Source organism: Agrilus planipennis, unplaced genomic scaffold (assembly GCF_000699045.2).
Source record: "Agrilus planipennis isolate EAB-ADULT unplaced genomic scaffold, Apla_2.0 scaffold14, whole genome shotgun sequence".
NCBI lineage: Eukaryota > Metazoa > Arthropoda > Insecta > Coleoptera > Buprestidae > Agrilus > Agrilus planipennis.
Genome location: NW_020442313.1, coordinates 1,026,921 through 1,047,559, shown reverse-complemented (window position 1 = coordinate 1,047,559; position 20,639 = coordinate 1,026,921). Strand labels below are relative to the sequence as shown.

The 20,639-nt window shown below is 34.3% G+C and overlaps 1 protein-coding gene across 3 annotated transcripts in view; it reads right to left on the bottom strand.

Moving 5' to 3' along the window:
- LOC108737634 (ecdysone receptor) overlaps positions 1–20,639 on the bottom strand; it is a 284,940-nt gene that overhangs the window by 64,560 nt on the left and 199,741 nt on the right. The window contains exon 1 of one of the 3 annotated variants that reach the window (XM_018470605.1): positions 5,913–6,990. The exons of the other annotated variants lie outside the window; for them this stretch is intronic. Within the exon in view, the coding sequence (XP_018326107.1) occupies positions 5,913–6,186 (274 nt within the window). The 5' untranslated portion in view covers positions 6,187–6,990. Of the gene's footprint in view, positions 1–5,912; positions 6,991–20,639 lie in introns of those variants that run through there. 3 annotated transcript variants of the gene reach the window in all.

The following is a 20,639-nucleotide window of genomic DNA, read 5'->3' as shown; positions in this document are numbered from 1 at the left end:
TTCTTACTATTACTATCTTTTAATTCATTTTCGTAACATTTTTAAAGGTACCCATTTGTTTAAAAAACGAAATGGGGACAGTTAGTTCCAGCACAACAACTAGAATAGATAATGGATACATAAAAACTACGTACACAGTGTACCTAACGTAAGTATGTACAAATAAAAATGGAAAACGCGTTTCGTAATTGCGATATATTCAGTTTAACTTTTAAACGAACCACAGGCAAGTTTTTTTTATAGGAAATAAGTGCATACGTACGAGCATGTGGACTGTGTGCTACTTATTAGTCGTTCGATCGATGTCACTCTTCTTTGGGTCACACTTCACACAGCACAACATTTGCTTGTTAGATACGGAAAACTTTCTCTCAATATGCACATCGCGTAGGTATTACAAATCAATATCAATATTTAACATATTCTATAAAAGTGTATTTATCAGGACGTGCTGCTTAAAGCATCTTAAGCGAATCCTGCAGCCTCATGTGGGTATGATGGCGTTTCATTTCCCGTCCATGAAGAAGGTTTCGGTTTTCAGGTGCAAGGGTTGTTTTCAAAGATATGTTTAAGGACTATCGCTTCAAAGGACTTCATATAGAGAGTCAGTAAAGGTATTGATGGAGTTCAAACGTCTGATCAAAACGTTACAGATTTTTCCTGAATGCCCTAGATTTACAGAGTTCGAGAATGTTTTAGAATTTTCTAGAAGGTTCCAGAACGTTTCCGAATGATAATTAATATTTTCTGAGCGAAACGAGGGTAATCCGGCTTCTACATAATAAAAATAATGGTACTTTGTTCGTACATGCCGTTAAAGTTCCGCAACAGAATCTCGAAGCATCATGAGAGATATATGATCTGATAATATTTCATCCCCCGGTCTATGAGGAAGGTTTCGATTTTCAGCTGCAGGGGTTAGTTTCACATATGCAGAGTTTAAATGACTATCGCCTCAATGTAACATACTCCATATAGAGAGTTAGTAAAGGTGTTGGTGGAGTTCCGACATCTAGTTAGAAAGTTAAAAAAAAGTCCCAGATTTTTCCTGAATTCTCTACGTCAACAGTATTTATTTGGAAATACTTAAAATCATTGTAACATCTTCAGCCAGAATGCTGATTGGATATGCGCTTCCACTTTTTTGTGTTTAACAATAATATATTATAATGTCCTCTCACTTCGTTTACTTATTGACTTCCATAGCGCCCTCTGTTCCCTTGTCCTTTCTAAATACCTTTTCATTGTGTAAAAGCGATCCGACCCTGTGGTATTGAGGATAGCGCAGGGTCGAGTCGCCTTCAATAAAAAGAAGTCACTTCTATGCTCGTGAACAATTAATTTAGAAATTCGAAAAAGATGTATATTTGGAGCACGGCGCTGTACGGGTGCGAAACATAGACGGTGGCTGCGGTGAAAAAGAAAAGGTTAGAAGCGTTCGAAATGTGGTGTTACCGGCGAATGATGAGGATACCGTGGATAGAGAAGGTTAGAAATGAAGAGGTATTAGAAAGAGTAGGAGAACAGAGGACTCTATGCAAGTCAATAAGAATAAGCGAGATAGGCTGGTAGGACACATTCTCAGGCATGAAGGTCTAGTCAGAGACAAATTAGAAGCAGAAACGGGAGTTAGAAGGAGTAGAGGTAGACCTAGATTAGATTACTGTTCGCAAAAAGTTAAGGATGTGAATTGCTCTAGGAAACGCGATGATTAGTGGAAGTGCGTGTCCAACTAGTCTTAGGACTGACGACCTTATGATGATACGGCTTCTATTTTATTTAAAGTATCCAACTCCTTCTAGCTAGATGCCAGAGGTACCATCCGCAAATCTAAGCATGCTAATCTTTTGTCTATTTTACATCTATCCGCGAAACTGTTCTGGTTTCAATTATATCAATCGCACAATCGATATACAAGTAAAAGCCATATTAAGGACAACTTTTCCTAAACATACAATTGGTCAGAAAAGAGTTACTTTAAGGCATGATTCCATTTTTCAATACCCCTAATTAAAACAGAAACACTATTGTGCACACAATTAAAACTGCGATTTTATACTAAGTACTTGTTATTTATCTTATAGTTAGTTGGTTGCAGTTAGATTACTAACACTAATTGTTATTTCAAGTAAACAGTAACATGTAACATTTAACAGCGCTTAATAGATTTTTAATTTGTAAATGCATAACCTTCGGAGGTAAAAGGTTCCGGATTCAACACCGATTAAAACAGGCAACTGCCTACCATAAAAAGAAGAATTTATTTAGATACGGGTTTCCATTTTATTCGTTTCTAAACGTCTACCTACTTGATTAACGTCTTAGACGAAGTGTTCTTGACTTTCATTCTAAACACAAAAAAAATGGTTTGCTACCTATACACTTGTGGCGAGTTAAAAAGCGAACATAAGAATGTTCGATTAGGTATATGAAATAATCAAAGAGAGACATCATTTTTTGCAAAATTCGTACAAATACTTCCACCCATTTTTTCATATTAAATAATAAAGTAATAATAGGTCCAATAGATGCAATTTAAACCTTTTGAAGGTGCCACAGTTTCTCACCCATTTTAAGCACGAAAAACCCTTGAAGATAAAACGACTGCTTTTTATACAATAATTCCAGACACCTGTGCAGTTTCTTACCAAATATTCATGAACTTATGTCATAATATTTTCATACAGAAGGACCTAACATGTAACTAATACGTATGAAAAAATCTCAGAGATGTGAAAAGAGAAAAACTTATTTTTTTACATTTTTTGTAAGCAGCAGAAAAAAAAAACGATTTTCTTTAATCGTTTCCACATTTATCCTTGAAGACTATATTTAAAACTTATTAAATCTATTTTTGCACTTTATTAACAATAAATTAATGGTATTTAATATAAGCAGACAACAGTTGTCGCTATGTAGCCAGCATATACATATATACCTACGTATCTACACACACTGATATACAACAAAATCACGAACAATTCTTTCGCAACAATATGTCATTATTTTTTATTCCTCGTTTTGCGGTAATGAATATGAAACAAAAATAGATTACATGTTCTCTGACTGATAACGTGACATTCACCTAGTGATAAAAGCGAAAGCAATTATCTATACAACGCATGTATTAAATATATATCCATATATGTACTATAAACTAATGCGTTTGTCTAAATTAACAATAAGATTTAGACTTTCCATGGTGCACTCTTTGTGTGAAAAGTAGTGAATAAATAAAGACAAGTCTCCCAACTTTAGGGATATGTTGTATCTTACGGTTAATTTAACAGTTGTATGTTAATATATGATTCTCTGACCACTTTGCATATTAGCTGGATAGTACAAAAACTGTCCAAATGTGTGATCGGGCACACGTGTGCGTGAACGGTTTAGTAATAATTTAATAGTGTTTTTAAGTTCTTTAATAATTAGTGTAAATAAATAGTTTTGTTGTTATCAGTCTTAGAAGTTAATTTTGTTAAACCCACGAACATTACACTATGTACGTATACTGGCAAGTTTGAATACTATCTAGCTAGTTTACAAACTACACAAGATATGTATGTCATTGTAGTACAAAGTACAGATATTAGTTAGTGTCCTGGCTACTTTGCAAAACATCCATAGTATTGGTAGTAATAATTCATTGTTTAATGATTCAATTATCTGTATATCATTAGTATTTATCACATAAATAATTATTCTTATATTTCTAATAAATTAACTAAGGGTAGATATTGGTTAATTTACAAAATAACCAATCATGTAGTTGGCTTTTATGTACCTATACGTATTACTAGCAAAAGTAAATTCACACTTTAGACAAATATTACCTATATGTAGATATTTGGCGAATTAGCCAAGAGCACTGGTTAATCTGGGGTGTACTTGTATAGTTTATAAACTTGCTTGATAGTATGCAAACTAGCCAATATACGTAAATATATATGTTAAAACATACCTCTCCGTCAAAATAATCGATTATTTGGACAGTTTGTACAATATCTAGCTAGTTTACTACTTAGCCAAGGAAATATATTAACAGTAACATATCACATAAACGTAACTACAACTTCTCACTTACCATAAGGTACAAACTATACGTTCGGAATAATAAAGGAAAAGGAGGACCAGTTGTCCTTGAAGTTTTCAGACACATGGAACGTGCGGACGATGTTACGATGGCACATTCCACTGTTTTATTTCCGGTATTTTTAGACGATATTATTACTTGTCTGTTTGTATATTTTTGGTGTCCTGATAAGAAACATTACGGAAATCGCCGCGTACTGAATACCCAGTGACATGCCCTTTCGAAACTGAACCGCGTCTACATAAGTATATCGTATGTAGGCTAACAAAATTACGTAATAATAGAAACGCAACAATCTTATTTATGTCGGTAATTTATTCAACAACTTTGCTTCTTCCTGTTTGTTTATTTTATGGCGTGGAGAATAAATACGGAAAAATGAAACGTTTTTCTTTCAGTCAAGTGTAATAATTTTAGAAAGATGTCTATCATGGAAATAATATTTCAGAATTCACTCAGGTATGATGGTATAGGAATAAAGATTACCATACGTAAACAAAATCAATAATTGATGAATAAACGATTAAACACAACAAAAATTCTAGCTATCTTTTTAAATTTAGAAATTCTTAACGCTATTTTCATCAATTGATAGGTATTTCATTTCCCTTATTTCTTTTCTATATTCCTAAATTTGAGCAGTTCAAAGTACTTAATATTTTGAAAAAAATTACCGACTTTTTGTTATTCTCGTCATTCTTTAATTATTATCAACGTAACGATGATTCGCTGTTCTGTTAAATATTGAGTAGAATAAACAAGTAAAAAAGTGTATCAATATATTGAACTCATTTAAAGAATTCTCCGAGAATAACAAAAACTTTTTTGGTAAAATACCTCCAACTGTTTGAGTTTAGAAATCTAGAAACACCTGCATAATGATAGAATGAAAATATACCGATGATAAAATTAAGGCATGCCTTAAATTTAGTTAGAAGTTTAATTTCACATATTTCATTTTTCAGAACAATTTTTCTTATTACATTATGGATTCTGATCCTTTAATTTATTTGGCTTTAATACAGATGACCTTAAGGATAATATAACGTTATGAAACCCTCAGGGAGCAATACACACCTATACTTATGTAATTTTATTTTCTTCAAGATTAATTAAGATCAAGTTATAGAGATCTATGTTCTACTTAACTCATTCATTTTAATAAGTTTATAAAAATAGTCATATTTGTTTAAATATACTAGGTACCTATATTCACTGTCTTAATAATTTCACTAACCAAAACTACGGTTGTACAAACAAAACTTCTAACCATAAATTTTGTTACAGAATACCTTCAATCATCAACAGTAAAATATTGAAAAGACTCACTCACAAACTTTATTTAAAAAAGACACGTGCTTCACTCACTCGTGAGCATTGAGCGAAACACATGTCCAATTTTTTGAAGCAGTTAGGGTATATGAGTTCCTTTGATAGTTTTCTATTTGCTTACTGTAGTCCCCCTGTAGTATTTACTATTCTTTTGTAATTCATTAATCATTTTAAAGCACAAGTAAATACTGGATAGATATTTTAATTTGATTTACCAATTTTAAATAATATTAAAAACGGAATACACAATTACTTACTATAAGTGGCAATTAGAATTAGAAAAATTAATGAAAAAGAAAAATCGCACATAAAACGAAATATACCATATAAAGAGCATAATGTGAAAGTTTCTATTGTAAAACGCTAATTTTTGCATTTGGTTATTAAGTTGCAAAAAATTACGGGAATTCCATTGATAGATATCATTGGAAAATATTTGTTTTCTACAACACATTCTTTAAAAAAAGAATGAAAAAGTAAAAGTTACCTGAAATTGGACTGTGTTCGGTTTTAATCTGGATATTATTGGAAAGAAGTGTTTGTCCAGGAACACCGTATCCGTTCTGCAACATTGTGAGACTCCTGGCCTGGTTCTGGGCGTTAATGTCCAAGTCCCAGAATTCTAAGTCTACGTCTCCGATATCGGTCGACGCGAGCGAATTAGCCGGCGACATTACAACAATACCTGACGAGGAAGTTACTTCAGAGCTGCTCTCTTCTGGCACCCGAACCGCCTGTATCCCGGCCCATCTGCGTCTCATTTTTCAACACAGTCACAACAGTCCTAACCGTCTCACGTGTCACACATATACACCGCACCTGATGAGAAACAACTCGGCTACAATACCAATAGCAATCCTTCCTCTTTATTGTGTTACAGGTACAAAAAGGTTCGCCACTTGACCTACCACTCGAATCTCTTGCATACGCGAATCAACACTAAATAACAGTAGCAATCGCTTTAAGAGTCGGTCTGATTGTTTCATTAATCCTACTTCCGGTATTATTGAGTAGTGTATTTTCACTAACGTGCATGTAGAAAAATTATTATTATTATTACCGTTTTACTTTCACGATAAATACAACATACAAATGCGCTGCTACAGAGCAGCGAACATCTTCATTCTACAAACGTCTGCGTCTCGATTTTAAGGTCACTATCACTAGTTCCCCACAGTCAAGAATGCCTGCCGATCCTCCGGTTGGCTGATCGTGAGTGCCTTCTTATCGACTAATGTAAATATAAATGGCTGTCGAATAGTACACACCATATATCTGTCTACAACAAGAGTCGCTTTAAGAACGATTACTATGAGCGAAAACAGAATGAAGCAAACGCGACACTATTTACGTAATTCTCACGGCTAGCACGATTATCAGTTAACCAGTAACCTTCTTCCGTCAGTAGGTCTAATTTGAAATTCACTGGCAGTTGTTGCGTGCGTTGACACCCCACGGGAGCCCGTCTACCATTGCAAACACGTGGCAATAAACTATGTAAGTGGGCCCCGCAACAATTGAAAGTAGCACTCATTTAGTCGGCTTTACTCTCAGTGTCACTAGCATGGCGCACTGTGGCCCGCTAGCGGCTAGTGGTGGGGAAAGAGGCTGCGCGGTTGACGTCACAACAGGTTGTTACCTTGTTTCTCCCACCCCGATAGCACGAATTCCATTACCTGGCAATCCACTGTCAGGGCCATCTTACGTCTTGAGTTGTAACTTTTTTTTGTGATCTTTTTAAAAGTCCATAGTTGCCAAGCGCTAGGCTATTTATAATCGAACGCCGACGTGGCCGACCGACCAAAACCGGCTGTTGCCATCGTGTACAGTCAGCTTCTGCATCTATCTAGTACTTTGAAAGGCATTTGCACATACGTTATACACTACGTCTCACATTACTATTAGAGACACCCATTTGATGGGATATATTGAAAGAAGGAAAATTGATGAGTTTTGTAAGGAATTCGATGTTGTACAAATTGTTCAACATCATAGGGTCGACAGTCCTAACTGTTTCGTCACGCACCTCCACTCTTTCCTAAGACATCCATAACTATTTCATCATAACATCTCATCCAGGTCTACCTACACTCATGTTTCTGCTTCTAATATGTCTCTAACTAGCCCTTCATGCCTGTGAAGGTGTCCTACCAACCTACTTTCTAATACCTCCTCATTTCTACCCTTCTCCATCCACGGTATCCGCCTGGCTCACCACATACAAATTGCTGTCAAACTTTTTTCTATATGCTCACAACAGTTCAGGTGTTAGAACCATCTGCGTCTTATCGCACATTTGGAAGATATTGTCGCCGGACGTGAAGACTTGAAGACCAGTGGCGGATTAAGGGAGAGCGGAAGTAGAGACCATTGGTCCTCGGAGGCTTCCAAATTTCCTGAAGTTCCTTTTAACGAAATCCCAAACAAAGCCAAATTCATTCAGTAAGTATAAGTGGCAGTTTGGACATTCGAGGTGGAGGAAGGTATTCTACAAATACGTCTGAGCAGACTGTGGGCTCAATTACGTTTTACCGCCCCAGGCCTTCGATAGGCACCATTAATGAAGACTAATACGTTTTGTAGAAAACCTTTTGAGTGTTTCATTCATTAATGTTGGTGAGCGGTGAGTATCTTCGGAGTACACAACAGGGTAAGATGAAAAGCTTTGGAATCATGGAAACGGCTGGTTGGTGGTGAGGCTGATGGACAAAATGAAGACAGAAGAGAAGTGAATGTTTATTTGTGGAATGTGCCTCCAACATTTACCTAAGTTAAGCGATCTAACGAAATCACTGAATAACTTAGAAGACCAGGATTGACGGACCCGGAATCGAACCGGTGTTAAGCAATCGTCTAAACCTCTTGGCCATTCCGCTCTGTAGTACAATATTATTATCCAAGACTAAAATTAATTAGTATTCATTTAATATGAGAGTGTCAAATAAATAATGCTAATAAATTATTTAATTTTGCAACTCACGATTAACAAGTTAAAATTCTTTACAGAACATTTACGTATAGCGACGCGTGTACACACAATACATACAAGTTGCTGCATCAATAACAACGCCAACAATAAAAAACGGAAAGCGCAAGTGGATTGGCGATTAACTATTTACTAGAAATGGAAAATATGTTCACTTTATGAACAAATATATACACACATATTGAAATACCTAAGCATAGAAATGTGTGGACGTATCAAGGATTTCTCACATGTGCACAAAATCATTTTGTTGACTTCAAGATAAGATCCGCGTTATCTTTGGTTGTTGTATTAAAAAGGGCAACGAACACTTTTGCACTGTGACCTTCAAAATAATTGACGTTATCACCGTCCGCACCTCCCCCCCTTTCCGACGCTTCCAATATATACAACTAATAGAACATACTGACTGGTGTCATCAATGCCAAACCGAATTGGATAATGGCGTGACTTAACAATTTGTCGAGGACGCTAAACGATAACCTCCGAAAACAGCATTCATTCAATAGTGATGCTTTTTTAATTGATTTTATCAGCGCAGCAATTGCTTCCATGCCATTAAAGATTATTTCCATCAGTCTTCATACATTCACTGAACAAAATACAGCTATAAAAGTTTTCCAAATTTGGAAGTTATCAATTTTTTATATAAAATTACGCAGAGTATCTAAACTCCTTACTGGGCATTTCATGTTACTTTAATAGAAATAATAATTTCGTCATACATATAATTTTTTGAACCTGGTGGTTCATAGAGTGAAAAACGTATTCAAAGCTTTTGTCTTCAATTACTCTATCGAGCACGGCCCATTCATTGATATTTATGGCCCAGGTGCTCGCTACCCTGCATATTAACCGTAATGATTTGACTTCAAACAAGTCAAGGTTTTGGTTTTCAGTTGCAAGGTTTGGTTTTAAAGATAATATATAGAAAATCAGTAAAGGTGTTGATTAAGTTCCGACGTCTGTCCAGAACGTTACAGAATATCACAGATATTTCCTGAATACGATCTATAGGGTTCGAGAATGTTTTAGAATTTTCTAGAAGGTTTGAGAACGTTCCCGAATGATAACAGTAGAACGGAAGTGAAGGTGTCTTGGATTATATCGTACTGAACATACAATCTATAACAGTGTGGTGTCTGTCGTCCATCCTTTGCCAAAGAGAAAAATAAAGCGGGTACTATGCCCACTGCCCATGATAAACAGGAGCTAACATAGAAATAGGAAAACTGAACGAAATCACTGACTTTAGATATTTAGGGAGTCAGATAAGTCATGATGGATAAAACGCTAGGGATAGAACATATTAAAAGCAGAAACAGGACTGGGTCGAGGGTCAGAGATAGACCTAGAGATTAGATTACTGTTCGCAGATAGGAATAAGTGGTGGTGCGTGTTCAAACAGTCTTAGGTTCTTAATATAGTGACCCTAATACTAATACTGTATTATGAATGTACCTACAGTCTTAGTTTTTAAATAATTCATTAAGTCAAATTGGAAGATCATTACAGAACCCTATGTCTTTAGGCAATTAATTAGGTCAAAATTGGAAGACTTCTGTAGAACTTTCACTTTAAACAATTATTTAGGTCAAAATTGGAAAATACACATAACATAGCCCTATCTTTTTAAATAATTAATTAGGTATTGGTGAATTTATTTTTAAATTAATTTTCAAAGTATCTCATTAATTAATTAGGTCAAAATTAGAAAACTTCTACAGAATCCTATGTCTTTAAACAATTAATTAGGTCAAAATTGAAAAATACATAACCCTATTTTATTAAACGATTAATTAGGTATTAGTGAATTTAAATTAAGTATTTCATTAATTAATTAGGTCAAAATTAGAAAATGTTTTGAGTGTTTCATTCATTAATATTGGTGAGCAGTGAGTCTCTTCGGAGTACGCAACAGGGTAAGAGGACAGGCTTTGAAATCATGGAAACGGCTGGTTGGTGGTTTGGCTAATTATTTAGGTCAATTTTGAAAAATACATAACCCTATCGTATTAAACAATTAATTAGGTATTAGTGAATTAATTTTTAAATTAAGTATTTCATTAATTAATTAGGTCAAAATTCGAAAACCTCTACAGAACTCTCTTTTTAAACAATTAATTAGGTCAAAATTGAAAAATACATAACCCTATTTTATTAAACGATTAATTAGGTATTAGTGAATTTAAATTAAGTATTTCATTAATTAAGTCAAAATTAGAAAATGTTTTGAGTGTTTCATTCATTAATATTGGTGAGCAGTGAGTCTCTTCGGAGTACGCAACAGGGTAAGAGGACAGGCTTTGAAATCATGGAAACGGCTGGTTGGTGGTTTGGCTAATTATTTAGGTCAATTTTGAAAAATACATAACCCTATCTTATTAAACGATTAATTAGGTATTAGTGAATTTAAATTAAGTATTTCATTAATTAATTAGGTCAAAATTAGAAAATGTTTTGAGTGTTTCATTCATTAATGTTGGTGAGCAGTGAGTCTCTTCGGAGTACGCAACAGGGTAAGAGGACAGGCTTTGAAATCATGGAAACGGCTGGTTGGTGGTTTGGCTAATTATTTAGGTCAATTTTGAAAAATACATAACCCTATCGTATTAAACAATTAATTAGGTATTAGTGAATTAATTTTAATTAGTATTTATCACATAAATAATTATTCTTATATTTCTAATAAATTAACTAAGGGTAGATATTGGTTAATTTACAAAATAACCAATCATGTAGTTGGCTTTTATGTACCTATACGTATTACTAGCAAAAGTAAATTCACACTTTAGACAAATATTACCTATATGTAGATATTTGGCGAATTAGCCAAGAGCACTGGTTAATCTGGGGTGTACTTGTATAGNTGGAAACGCCTGGTTGGTGGTTTGGCTAATTATTTAGGTCAATATTGAAAAATACATAACCCTATCGTATTAAACAATTAATTAGGTATTAGTGAATTAATTTTTAAATTAAGTATGTCATTAATTAATTAGGTCAAAATTAGAAAACCTCTACAGAACTCTATGTCTTTAAACAATTAATTAGGTCAAAATTGGAAAACTTCTACAGAACCCTGTCTTGTACTCCTCTAACACGGTAGGTATTGATTTAGTTTAATGATTTCCTTTGTAAATGAGAATAAATTTAAAAAGGGAACTTTGCACACTACTTAAAATTAGAGGCTTACAACAGCATTATAAAAAATAAGAGAAACAATAGACCCTTGTGTACAGTTCACGTATCTTGTGTTTAATTTGCAATGAAACATGTTTTTGGTAATAAAATCTCGAAGTTGCTAATTAGTAAAGTGCCACTTGACTGCCAACCGGCTCTAACAACTGACAAACTGACTATACAATAAATAACAAAAGTCATTTTGTTCGCATGATATTTACCATACAGGGGACCATTTCAAGCGTGCAATTTTCATTTTACTTTTCAGCCTTTAACAACTGAGTGACCTCGTTAATGAACACGGTGACCTTTTATTTCTTTTTTTCACGGACGTCGGACTAATTGTTGCTGCCATTAAGTTAAATAGCCACTCCTGTTCCATGTTGCGTAAGCTCAACGTACATACAAACACGCAATAATAGCGATGACACGCAAAAGCCGGGTAGATGCGAATTGCACTGTATATTGGCTAGAAGTCATGTAACAAGCGATAAAAAATGAAACAGAATTATTCACAGTAATAAAGGTGCTAGTATTAATTATTTAATAAGTAAAAAGAAAAACCATCGAGGCAAAATAAAAACAGCAAATTATTTAAGAATTCATTCCATTCACTGCAAACCCAAGTGTGAGTTGTGTAAGAATTTCACACTTTTTATGTATTTTATTACGGTCAATTACTAAATTTGCTTGTAAAAAAATCAAATATCGAATTAAAATACATTTTAAGGATATGAAAATCATTACATTACAGCAGTTCACACATTTAGTACAAAATCATACTCAAAAGAAAATCAATTATGAAAAATATTCACACACTTGTGATTAATCATAATAACAATTATAAATTAACATAAATATAGTATTTAATGTGTGTTTAATGCTTAGAATTGTTTGAGAGAAAAAATAAAACGGTTCAAAGTTAATTGTTCACATAATAATAAGTGAAACATTTTTTTTATAACTTGTCTATCGTTCGAAAAAAGAAACAAAAATATTACATCATTACATTCAAGATTAGTGAAAATCACACACATTTAGTAAATGATTTACTTCACATATTTGTAGACGTTTAAAAACTGTCTACAAGCATTCACACAAGTGAAGTATTTGAAAATCATACACTTAGGTATGCAGTGTTTGTCCTGTTTTGTAGTAGGTAGATAACGCCGTTTAACGTAAATTGGCTGATGATGTCCAAATATAGATATATCATACATATATGCTTTTGATATAAATTAATATGATGTAAATAATATATAAATCTAAAAACAGATCTAAATATGATACGTAAATTAAGTTTTTAAACGTTTTATGTAGAATTTGAATAGCAGTAATTCTTTTATTTATAAGGAATCCCCTCAATCTATGCAATTTTTCTTGGAAATCATTTTCGGTATTTATTTTAATGTAGGTTGCAGGTATTTATAAAAAGGAGAACTGGTTCAAAAATGAACTGAATTTTTTTTATAGGCGTTTGGTTCGTTATTATTATTTTAGGAGATACAAATAAACCTTTGAAGTGTGAAGGCTTTAAAAAGGCTCAAACGTTTTTTTTTTTAAGAAAAGCAGTCTAGAAATGTCAAAGATATTTTATACTTTTCGTAATACCCATATACAAAATTATCTACCTGCTTGAATCAATTTACATAAAATTTCCGAAATAAAAGACGGGAAGGCATATTTATAAATTAAAAGTTTGCTTGAAATAAATTTCAATTTCATTCCAAATTTCCACCTTCTCACTTTTTCGGAAAAGAAAATCAAATATTATGTTGTGATTCATTTACGTATTACTGCTAACCATAATAAGATTATTTAATAAATATTATTCCTATACTGTTTCTATAACAGACTAACCCTTGTTTTTAACACTCTACAGGAAAGTATTTATAACAATTGCAAGAACTGAAATTAACATAAAAGTGTGTATAAGTCCACATATCCGGCTAATAAACTTCCGTTTCTGATCGTGACTGTTTTTACAAACTCATTGCTATGGAAAGGTTTTACATGTAACAAATCAACAGGTTCGTATTAATTTTGAGACACAATCTCACTTCAGGTAAGAAGAACCTCTATCTTCAATTTGAACTAAATCATATAAAGCAAATTTTTTCTAATTAGAGATAACATTTATCGGCTTTAATTACATATTACATTGTTCAGTAATTTAGAGCAGTTAAACATCAGCAGCATTTTTTTTTATTTATCGACTTTGCTCCATTATAAAACCATAGAAAAAAAAAACTCGTGTAACAGATAGCAAATCAAAAAATTATTGTACCTACTATTAACTGCCAACAAGGGAAGTATGTAATTGACTTTATCGAATTGTTTGGGAGCAACCTTCAACGAAACAATGACAAGAATTATATCTTCTTGTTCTTCAAATTTTAATCATTCCTGTATGAAAGTATGATAAAAAATAATTACGTCAGTATAACGGAGGAGTTCTAAAAGCACCTACTCATATTTTATGGAATCATAAAGAGTTTTAATCGTAATTGATTTAATTTTTTTAATGAGTAATGCTGAGTGGTGGTTCTTCGGTTTTAAATCGGTAGGTAACTATTTAGAGTAAGATACAAAGATATATAGGTACTTGTTATCTAACATTCTTACCATGGACCTAATCTTCATCTACGCGCTTATGAAGGTACTTGTAATTATCCATCACTTTCTTAAAGTAAACGACTCACCTGGAAAAAAAACAAAAATGTAATTGCGTAATCAAATTTCTTAATATCGAAAAGTAGAAAAATTTGAAAAGAACAGAACCTAGGTAAATTTAATTGTTTTAGAAAAACCAAAGAGGATTGTGTGTAAAAATTAATTTTATGAATTTAGAGTTACACACCAATATAATTTTATCAGTTGCTACCTTTACTAACTTAAATATAGACGGTATTTTGTTTATGTATATGAAAAGATGGTAAAATGCATTTGTAGGAACTTTCCTATACCACTTCGCATTTTTAAAAGATGATGGCGCCGATTGATTAGTGATGAGAAATGCAAAACCAAGACCAACACTGTACCAGTCTAGGTATTGGACTTGGTCTTGCATATTTGGTCTTTGTCTTGGTCTTCCGTGTTAGGTCTTTGTCTTGCTGATTTAATCTGACACTTATGTTTTTTTTTTTAATAATTCTTTTAAGTACAAATAATTTTTCTTTTTATCAGTTTTCGAGAACTTAACCTTCCTTCAACACGTAAACTGACCCTTTATCCAATGCATAAATTGACCTTTTCGGAAAAAAATAACACAAAGTACAAGGTAAAAGTAGTAAAATATCGAAAAAAAAATTGAATCTGTCTATATTTCAACCATGTGTTATCCAGACGTAGGAACCAAGAGCCTTTATTCTGAGAACATTCTTGTAGATCTTTTGGTAAAGTTTCTTTTTTTATATATAGTTAGTGTTAAAATCTGGTAAAGTAATTGGAAAATTTTAAATACAAAAGATGTTTCATTTCAAAAAAATAATATATTGTAGCGAGCACGAGCGTGTTTGTGTGCGATCGGGCATACGTGTGCGCCGTATTTGTAAATGTGTGTATCGTAGCTGCGTTCTGGGAAAGCTGTTAAACAGTTCAAAGAAAAACAAAACGATCCCGAAGTTTCTAGAGGGTTCCAGAAAGGAAACAAAAGAGTATTTAAAGGAAGAGACGATCGCCAAGTGGGAGGTGAAATAAATTGACCGTTGCAGAAGTGACTCCAGAAATAAATTGACAGTGATAGATGTGAAATAAATAGCGCAGTGAATAGTGATATATTAAAAATTAGTGTAAATAAATAGTTTTGTCGTTATCAGTATTAGAAGTTAATTTTGTTAAACCCACGAACATTACAATATTAAAGTTGCTTCTAATGGTTTAACATATAAATTCACCGGAAGTAATAATTTTTCGTTTAGTCTTGCACATTCGATCTTGGTATCAGTCTTGGCCTTGTTCGTTCGGTCTTGGTATTGGTCTTGCTAGTATAAAGGTAGTCTTGGTCTTGGGAAAATGCAAGACCAAAACAAAGACTGCAAGACCAATACCAATTTTACTTATCACTACTTTTGATAATTGCAAAGTAATAGATTATTCCTATGTTTGGTTCTCAACTAGCCATGCACTGGCGTAGACAACCGAATTAAAAAAAAAAAAAAGAAGCAAAGCGAATCTCTGAATCAGCCTTCAAGGACAAAATGAATAATTATGTATTGTTAAATAAAAAAAATAATAAGATGACTGGATGCGTGTTAGTAAATAATTATCTGTCAAATTAGAATTGTGTGAACAGTCAGTGACCTGTTACGACTTTACACATAATTCATATGAGGTCTCATGCATGCAGTTCTGTTCAAATTGAGAACCGCCTTTCAGAAAGTGTTAGTTTTACGATAGGTAGAGTCAGAAATCAGCCAACAGGTTCCTTAATTGGCATTAGTTAGTTAGTTATTATTTCCTTAGTTCACATTAGCTTGTTGTAGGTACTGCGCTTCAAAAATGCGTTATTTCATTACGAAACTAAACGCGTCTAATGATAGAAAATTTCAATATTTCGGATATCCTTAGACACAAAATATTTACAGAAAACACCGCACGTTGAACTGCATAATTAATTATCACCGAAGTAATTACCACAGTCGTATAAACCTGCAATTATAATAATTAATCTAACAAGCACGTCTACATTTTTACATTACAACTTTCAGCAAATACCATAAATAAGAAAAGCCGAGATTGTAATTCCGTCATTATAATTTTTCAAAAATACCATTTTGGTTAGCTTATACGAGATTTTGGTCATAAATTTTAGTAGGTATAGAAAATTCACTTGTCGCACAGTGGAGAACATAAATGTAGCGGATAGTGAATTTGCCGGATACCGGCTAGTGACTTTACCGGATACCGGATAGTGACTTTGCCGGATACTGGATAGTGATTTTGCCGGATAATGGATAGTGACTTTATCGGATACCGGATAGTGACTTTGCCGGATACTGATTAGTGACTTTGGCAGATAACAGATAGTGATTTTGCCGGATAAGGGATTGTGATTTTGCCGGATACTGAATAATCGGGTACTCTGCAAAATCACTACGGTTAACAATTCATGTCTTTATTTTGGCGGGTTTTCTATTAAATACGACCCTCACCAACCACACTAAGCCCCGTTAAAAAAGTTGTTTAAAAACTGAACCAATGAAATTTTAATTCTTGGTTGGCGGATTTTAACGAGAGGGTTTGGGTTGAAACGGGCCTTCTATGTTTATGAACACAAAACCTGATATACCAACAGAAGACAGAAATTGTAACAGTTCAGTCATACTGATGTACTCTTGTTATCGACATAACAAATTCATTGGTATAGTAATAAATAAATAATACATTGCTTCTTTTTTTGACGTGACAACGTCTTATAATTCGATGGAGCCGGCTGCACGCACGAAAAAACATGACTCATGCGGCGTTACCTCGCTCTGAGGCGTTCCATTTAAGGCTTGAAGTGCAAGCGAGAGCGCGGAACGAGCGACAAAGAGGCACAATCGGCCTCCGCGTTCGGCAGCGNCCATAATAAATACTCACTACACTTACACTAAAGACGTAGCATTCATGATTCTATATAATTTCTGGAAGGTGAATATAAAATACCTTGTCCGAAAGAAAACTTAAACTTTTGGGTGTTTCATTCCCACTAGCCACTACTACTGGTGGGCCTCCAGATTACGCCGAAAGGTAGGACGGAAGGCATCATGAGAATGGTTGGGTGGTGGTTCGGGTTAGAAAAATGAGACGGACAAGAAGAAAGAAGAGAATGAAGGATTATCTATGGAATATTACTGCTCCAATACTTGCCTAACTGATCCAATGAACCACAGAAAAATTTGGACCAAGCAGACGGACCTGGAATCAAATGGGCGTCCTACCGAATGCTAAACAATGGTCTAAACCCCTAGGCCATGCTCAGTGACCGTTAACTATTTTCTTAATATAGTAACCCCATTTTGGGTGTTGCTCAGTTATGATTCCCAGATGTCAAGCATTTGTTGCTCTGCGCAGAGCCGTACCATTGATTTGCATTTTATATTATAAAAGCTTCCTGCGGAACTGTAATGTTGACTGTAGCCTAGCTACTTTATTAAACGACTTAACGATCCTTATTCCATACTAATAACGTATAACGAAAATTTCAGGCTTTAATTCAACATGCCCAAAGCGCTGCACTACTTATTTTTACATTTTGCCCCAGTAAGAAGAGCTCTGCTTAAAATATTTGTTAATTCATTGGAAAATGCAGTGGTGGTTTTTCTGTTATGATCCTGCAACTACAGTACGTCTTGAAACAATCAATGGTCCAGTGATTTAAATGCGGCTGCAGTTGGATATTTTCCGGAATATTAGTCGACACGCATTTTTTGCAGGTTCTGACATGTGCTGAAAGTGGCGACAGAGTCCTCTGATAAATTGAAGTGGACTGACCAACAGCCACGTACGGATTCCGTACACGTCCTGCGAAAATATACCTCGATTTACAACAACAACCTCTGCGAAAACTCTCCCACTAAAAACTGCTTCATCTACGAATACGGCGTTCCCCTCGAAATGAGCTACCTTGCCTGATGCGACGAAATAAAATATTGAATTATTTTTTTTGTCCAGTCAGCCGCAATATTAACTGACCAGGGTTGTCATTTTTTTTATTTCCTTGAGAACCTTATGAGTTTTATGACAATTCCGCAAACATGCTTAAACTGTCTTGGAGTACATACCTACATACAGAATTTTTCTAATTTTTTCGTGTGTAGTGGCACTTTTGTGCTTTAGATAATTATTTTTTGTCATGTTAGCGCGGAAAGCTCGTTTTGCATGCTATGAAATAGGGAAGAAATGGCCTCTTTTCAGCCGTGTTTTAGTTGGGAGGAAATGAAATTAGTCTTTTGAGCGCATGCGCTCAAGTTTATGGGCATGCGCAGAAATCAATTGTTCAATGACAATGTCTTTCTAACCTCTAAATCATTTACTCTTATTTCGCCAAATATAAATTTAATGACGAGCTTTTCGCACAAACATGACAAAAAATAGTACACGTACCTCTGTCTGAAAAGTAGATACTTCAGACTAAGTGTTTGCCGTGGCAACTCATACGTAGTCTGAAATATCCACTTTTCAGACCTCGTTACGTAATATACTATTCTTTTTCAGGATCTTCATGTTATCACTATTCTGTCATAACAGCGTACCTAAAGGTAAGCGTTTTATTTCACTTCTCTAATAGGTAATTACAAATCACAACTAAATTGACGATCATTTGTGTTCCATAATTTATTCTAAACTACGCCGTAATGGAGGGCAATTACCACTGTAAATATTACTCACAAGAATCGCTCATTCAAATGTGTAACTAAATGACTATGACAGATTAAAGTTGGCTGCAAAATACGGGTAATTTGTTATATGCTTTCGGGGTGTAACTATGTATTACATAGTGGGTAGCGAACACGATGGCAGAAAAAAGAAAGGAAATTATATTAAATCCATGTAAATTAGTAGGCATGTTTTTAAGTCAATCCGTAAACCGAGTCTTACTTAATTAATGTGATGGTAATGGTATTAGTATTATTAGATGTTCCTACTATCATGAATCAGACAGATGAATCATATAATGCGCCTGTATTGCAAGGGCGCTACACACAATATTTATTTATTTTAGGAGGGTGATATTTATGATAGATATTTATACATAACTACCTATATCTTTCGAGACTGAGCGGCATGGCCTAGAGCCTAGAGGTTTTGACCATTGCTTAGCATTCGGGAGGACGTGGTTCGATTCTGAGTCCGTCAGCCTTGGTCCAAGTTTTTCTGTGATTTCCTTGGATCACTTAGGCAAATGCTGGGGCAGTAATATTCCACAGATAATCTTTCGTTCTCTTCTGTCTTCATTTCGTCCGTCTCATCGTTCTCACCCGAACCACCACCCACCCATTCCCACGATTTCTGAAAGGAGGTTGAATAGGGACTTTGGCCCAACCTTATTCCTGCGTAGTCCGAAGGGACTGTTCGCTCATCAGCATTACTGGCTGATGGGAATGAAAAACACCCAAAGCTTTTATCTTTAGAGGACTTGCAAGCTTCATCCATTTGTAATACATAAAATTGTGAGTAGAATCTCAAACATGAGAGGTTTACTCGCTCTTGAGTGCTTACCTCCAATAATCTCCTTAATAGTATATTCGCGTATGTAGGTGAACATCCTCCACACAAAAGAGAGTAGAATCCCAAACATGTGAGTGTCTACTCGTTCCTCGTGAGAATTTATTTGCTCCTTGAGTGCTTATTACCAAAAATAGAAGTCTCCTTAGTAACACACTCGCCCTTCTAAGTAAATTTTCGCTTTCTGCGATGTTATATCTACTACTAAGGAAACTCCCTTTTTAGAAGGAGGCACCTTTTTTTTAAAGTGCGTACGAATGTGAGTAAAATATCCAACATGTGAGTGCCCTTTGTGAGGACTCATTAGCTCCTTGAGTGCCTATTTCCAAAAATTAGAGTCCTTAGCAGCATATTTTCACATTTAAGTAAGTGCGATGTTATGTCTACTATTAGGGAGATTTCCTTTTTTGAAAACGGTAGTGCGAATAGATATTCTCATTTATGAACACAAAAGAGAGAGAGAACAAACCTTTCCGATAAGCGAGTAGACACAATATTTATTAGCATTAACATAGTTCACATTTAATTATATTTTGAAAAGGATTATATAAACGCGGTTTAAAAAGAATGTTTCTAACTTATCACCACTCCCCAGCATTTTGGTTAAGTTATCTAAAAGAAAATACTGCAAATGGCGAGGTAAACGCCATCTGTAGTAAGATGCTACATTTTAGGATTACGTATGCTCCAACAAGGTCCATTCGCTTCAGCAAGTAGATATCCATATATTTAAATGGACCTTGTTGGAGCATACGTAATCCTAAAATGTAGCATCGTACTACAGATGGCGTTTACCGCGCCATTTGTGGTATTTTCTAAAACGCGCTGTTAAGA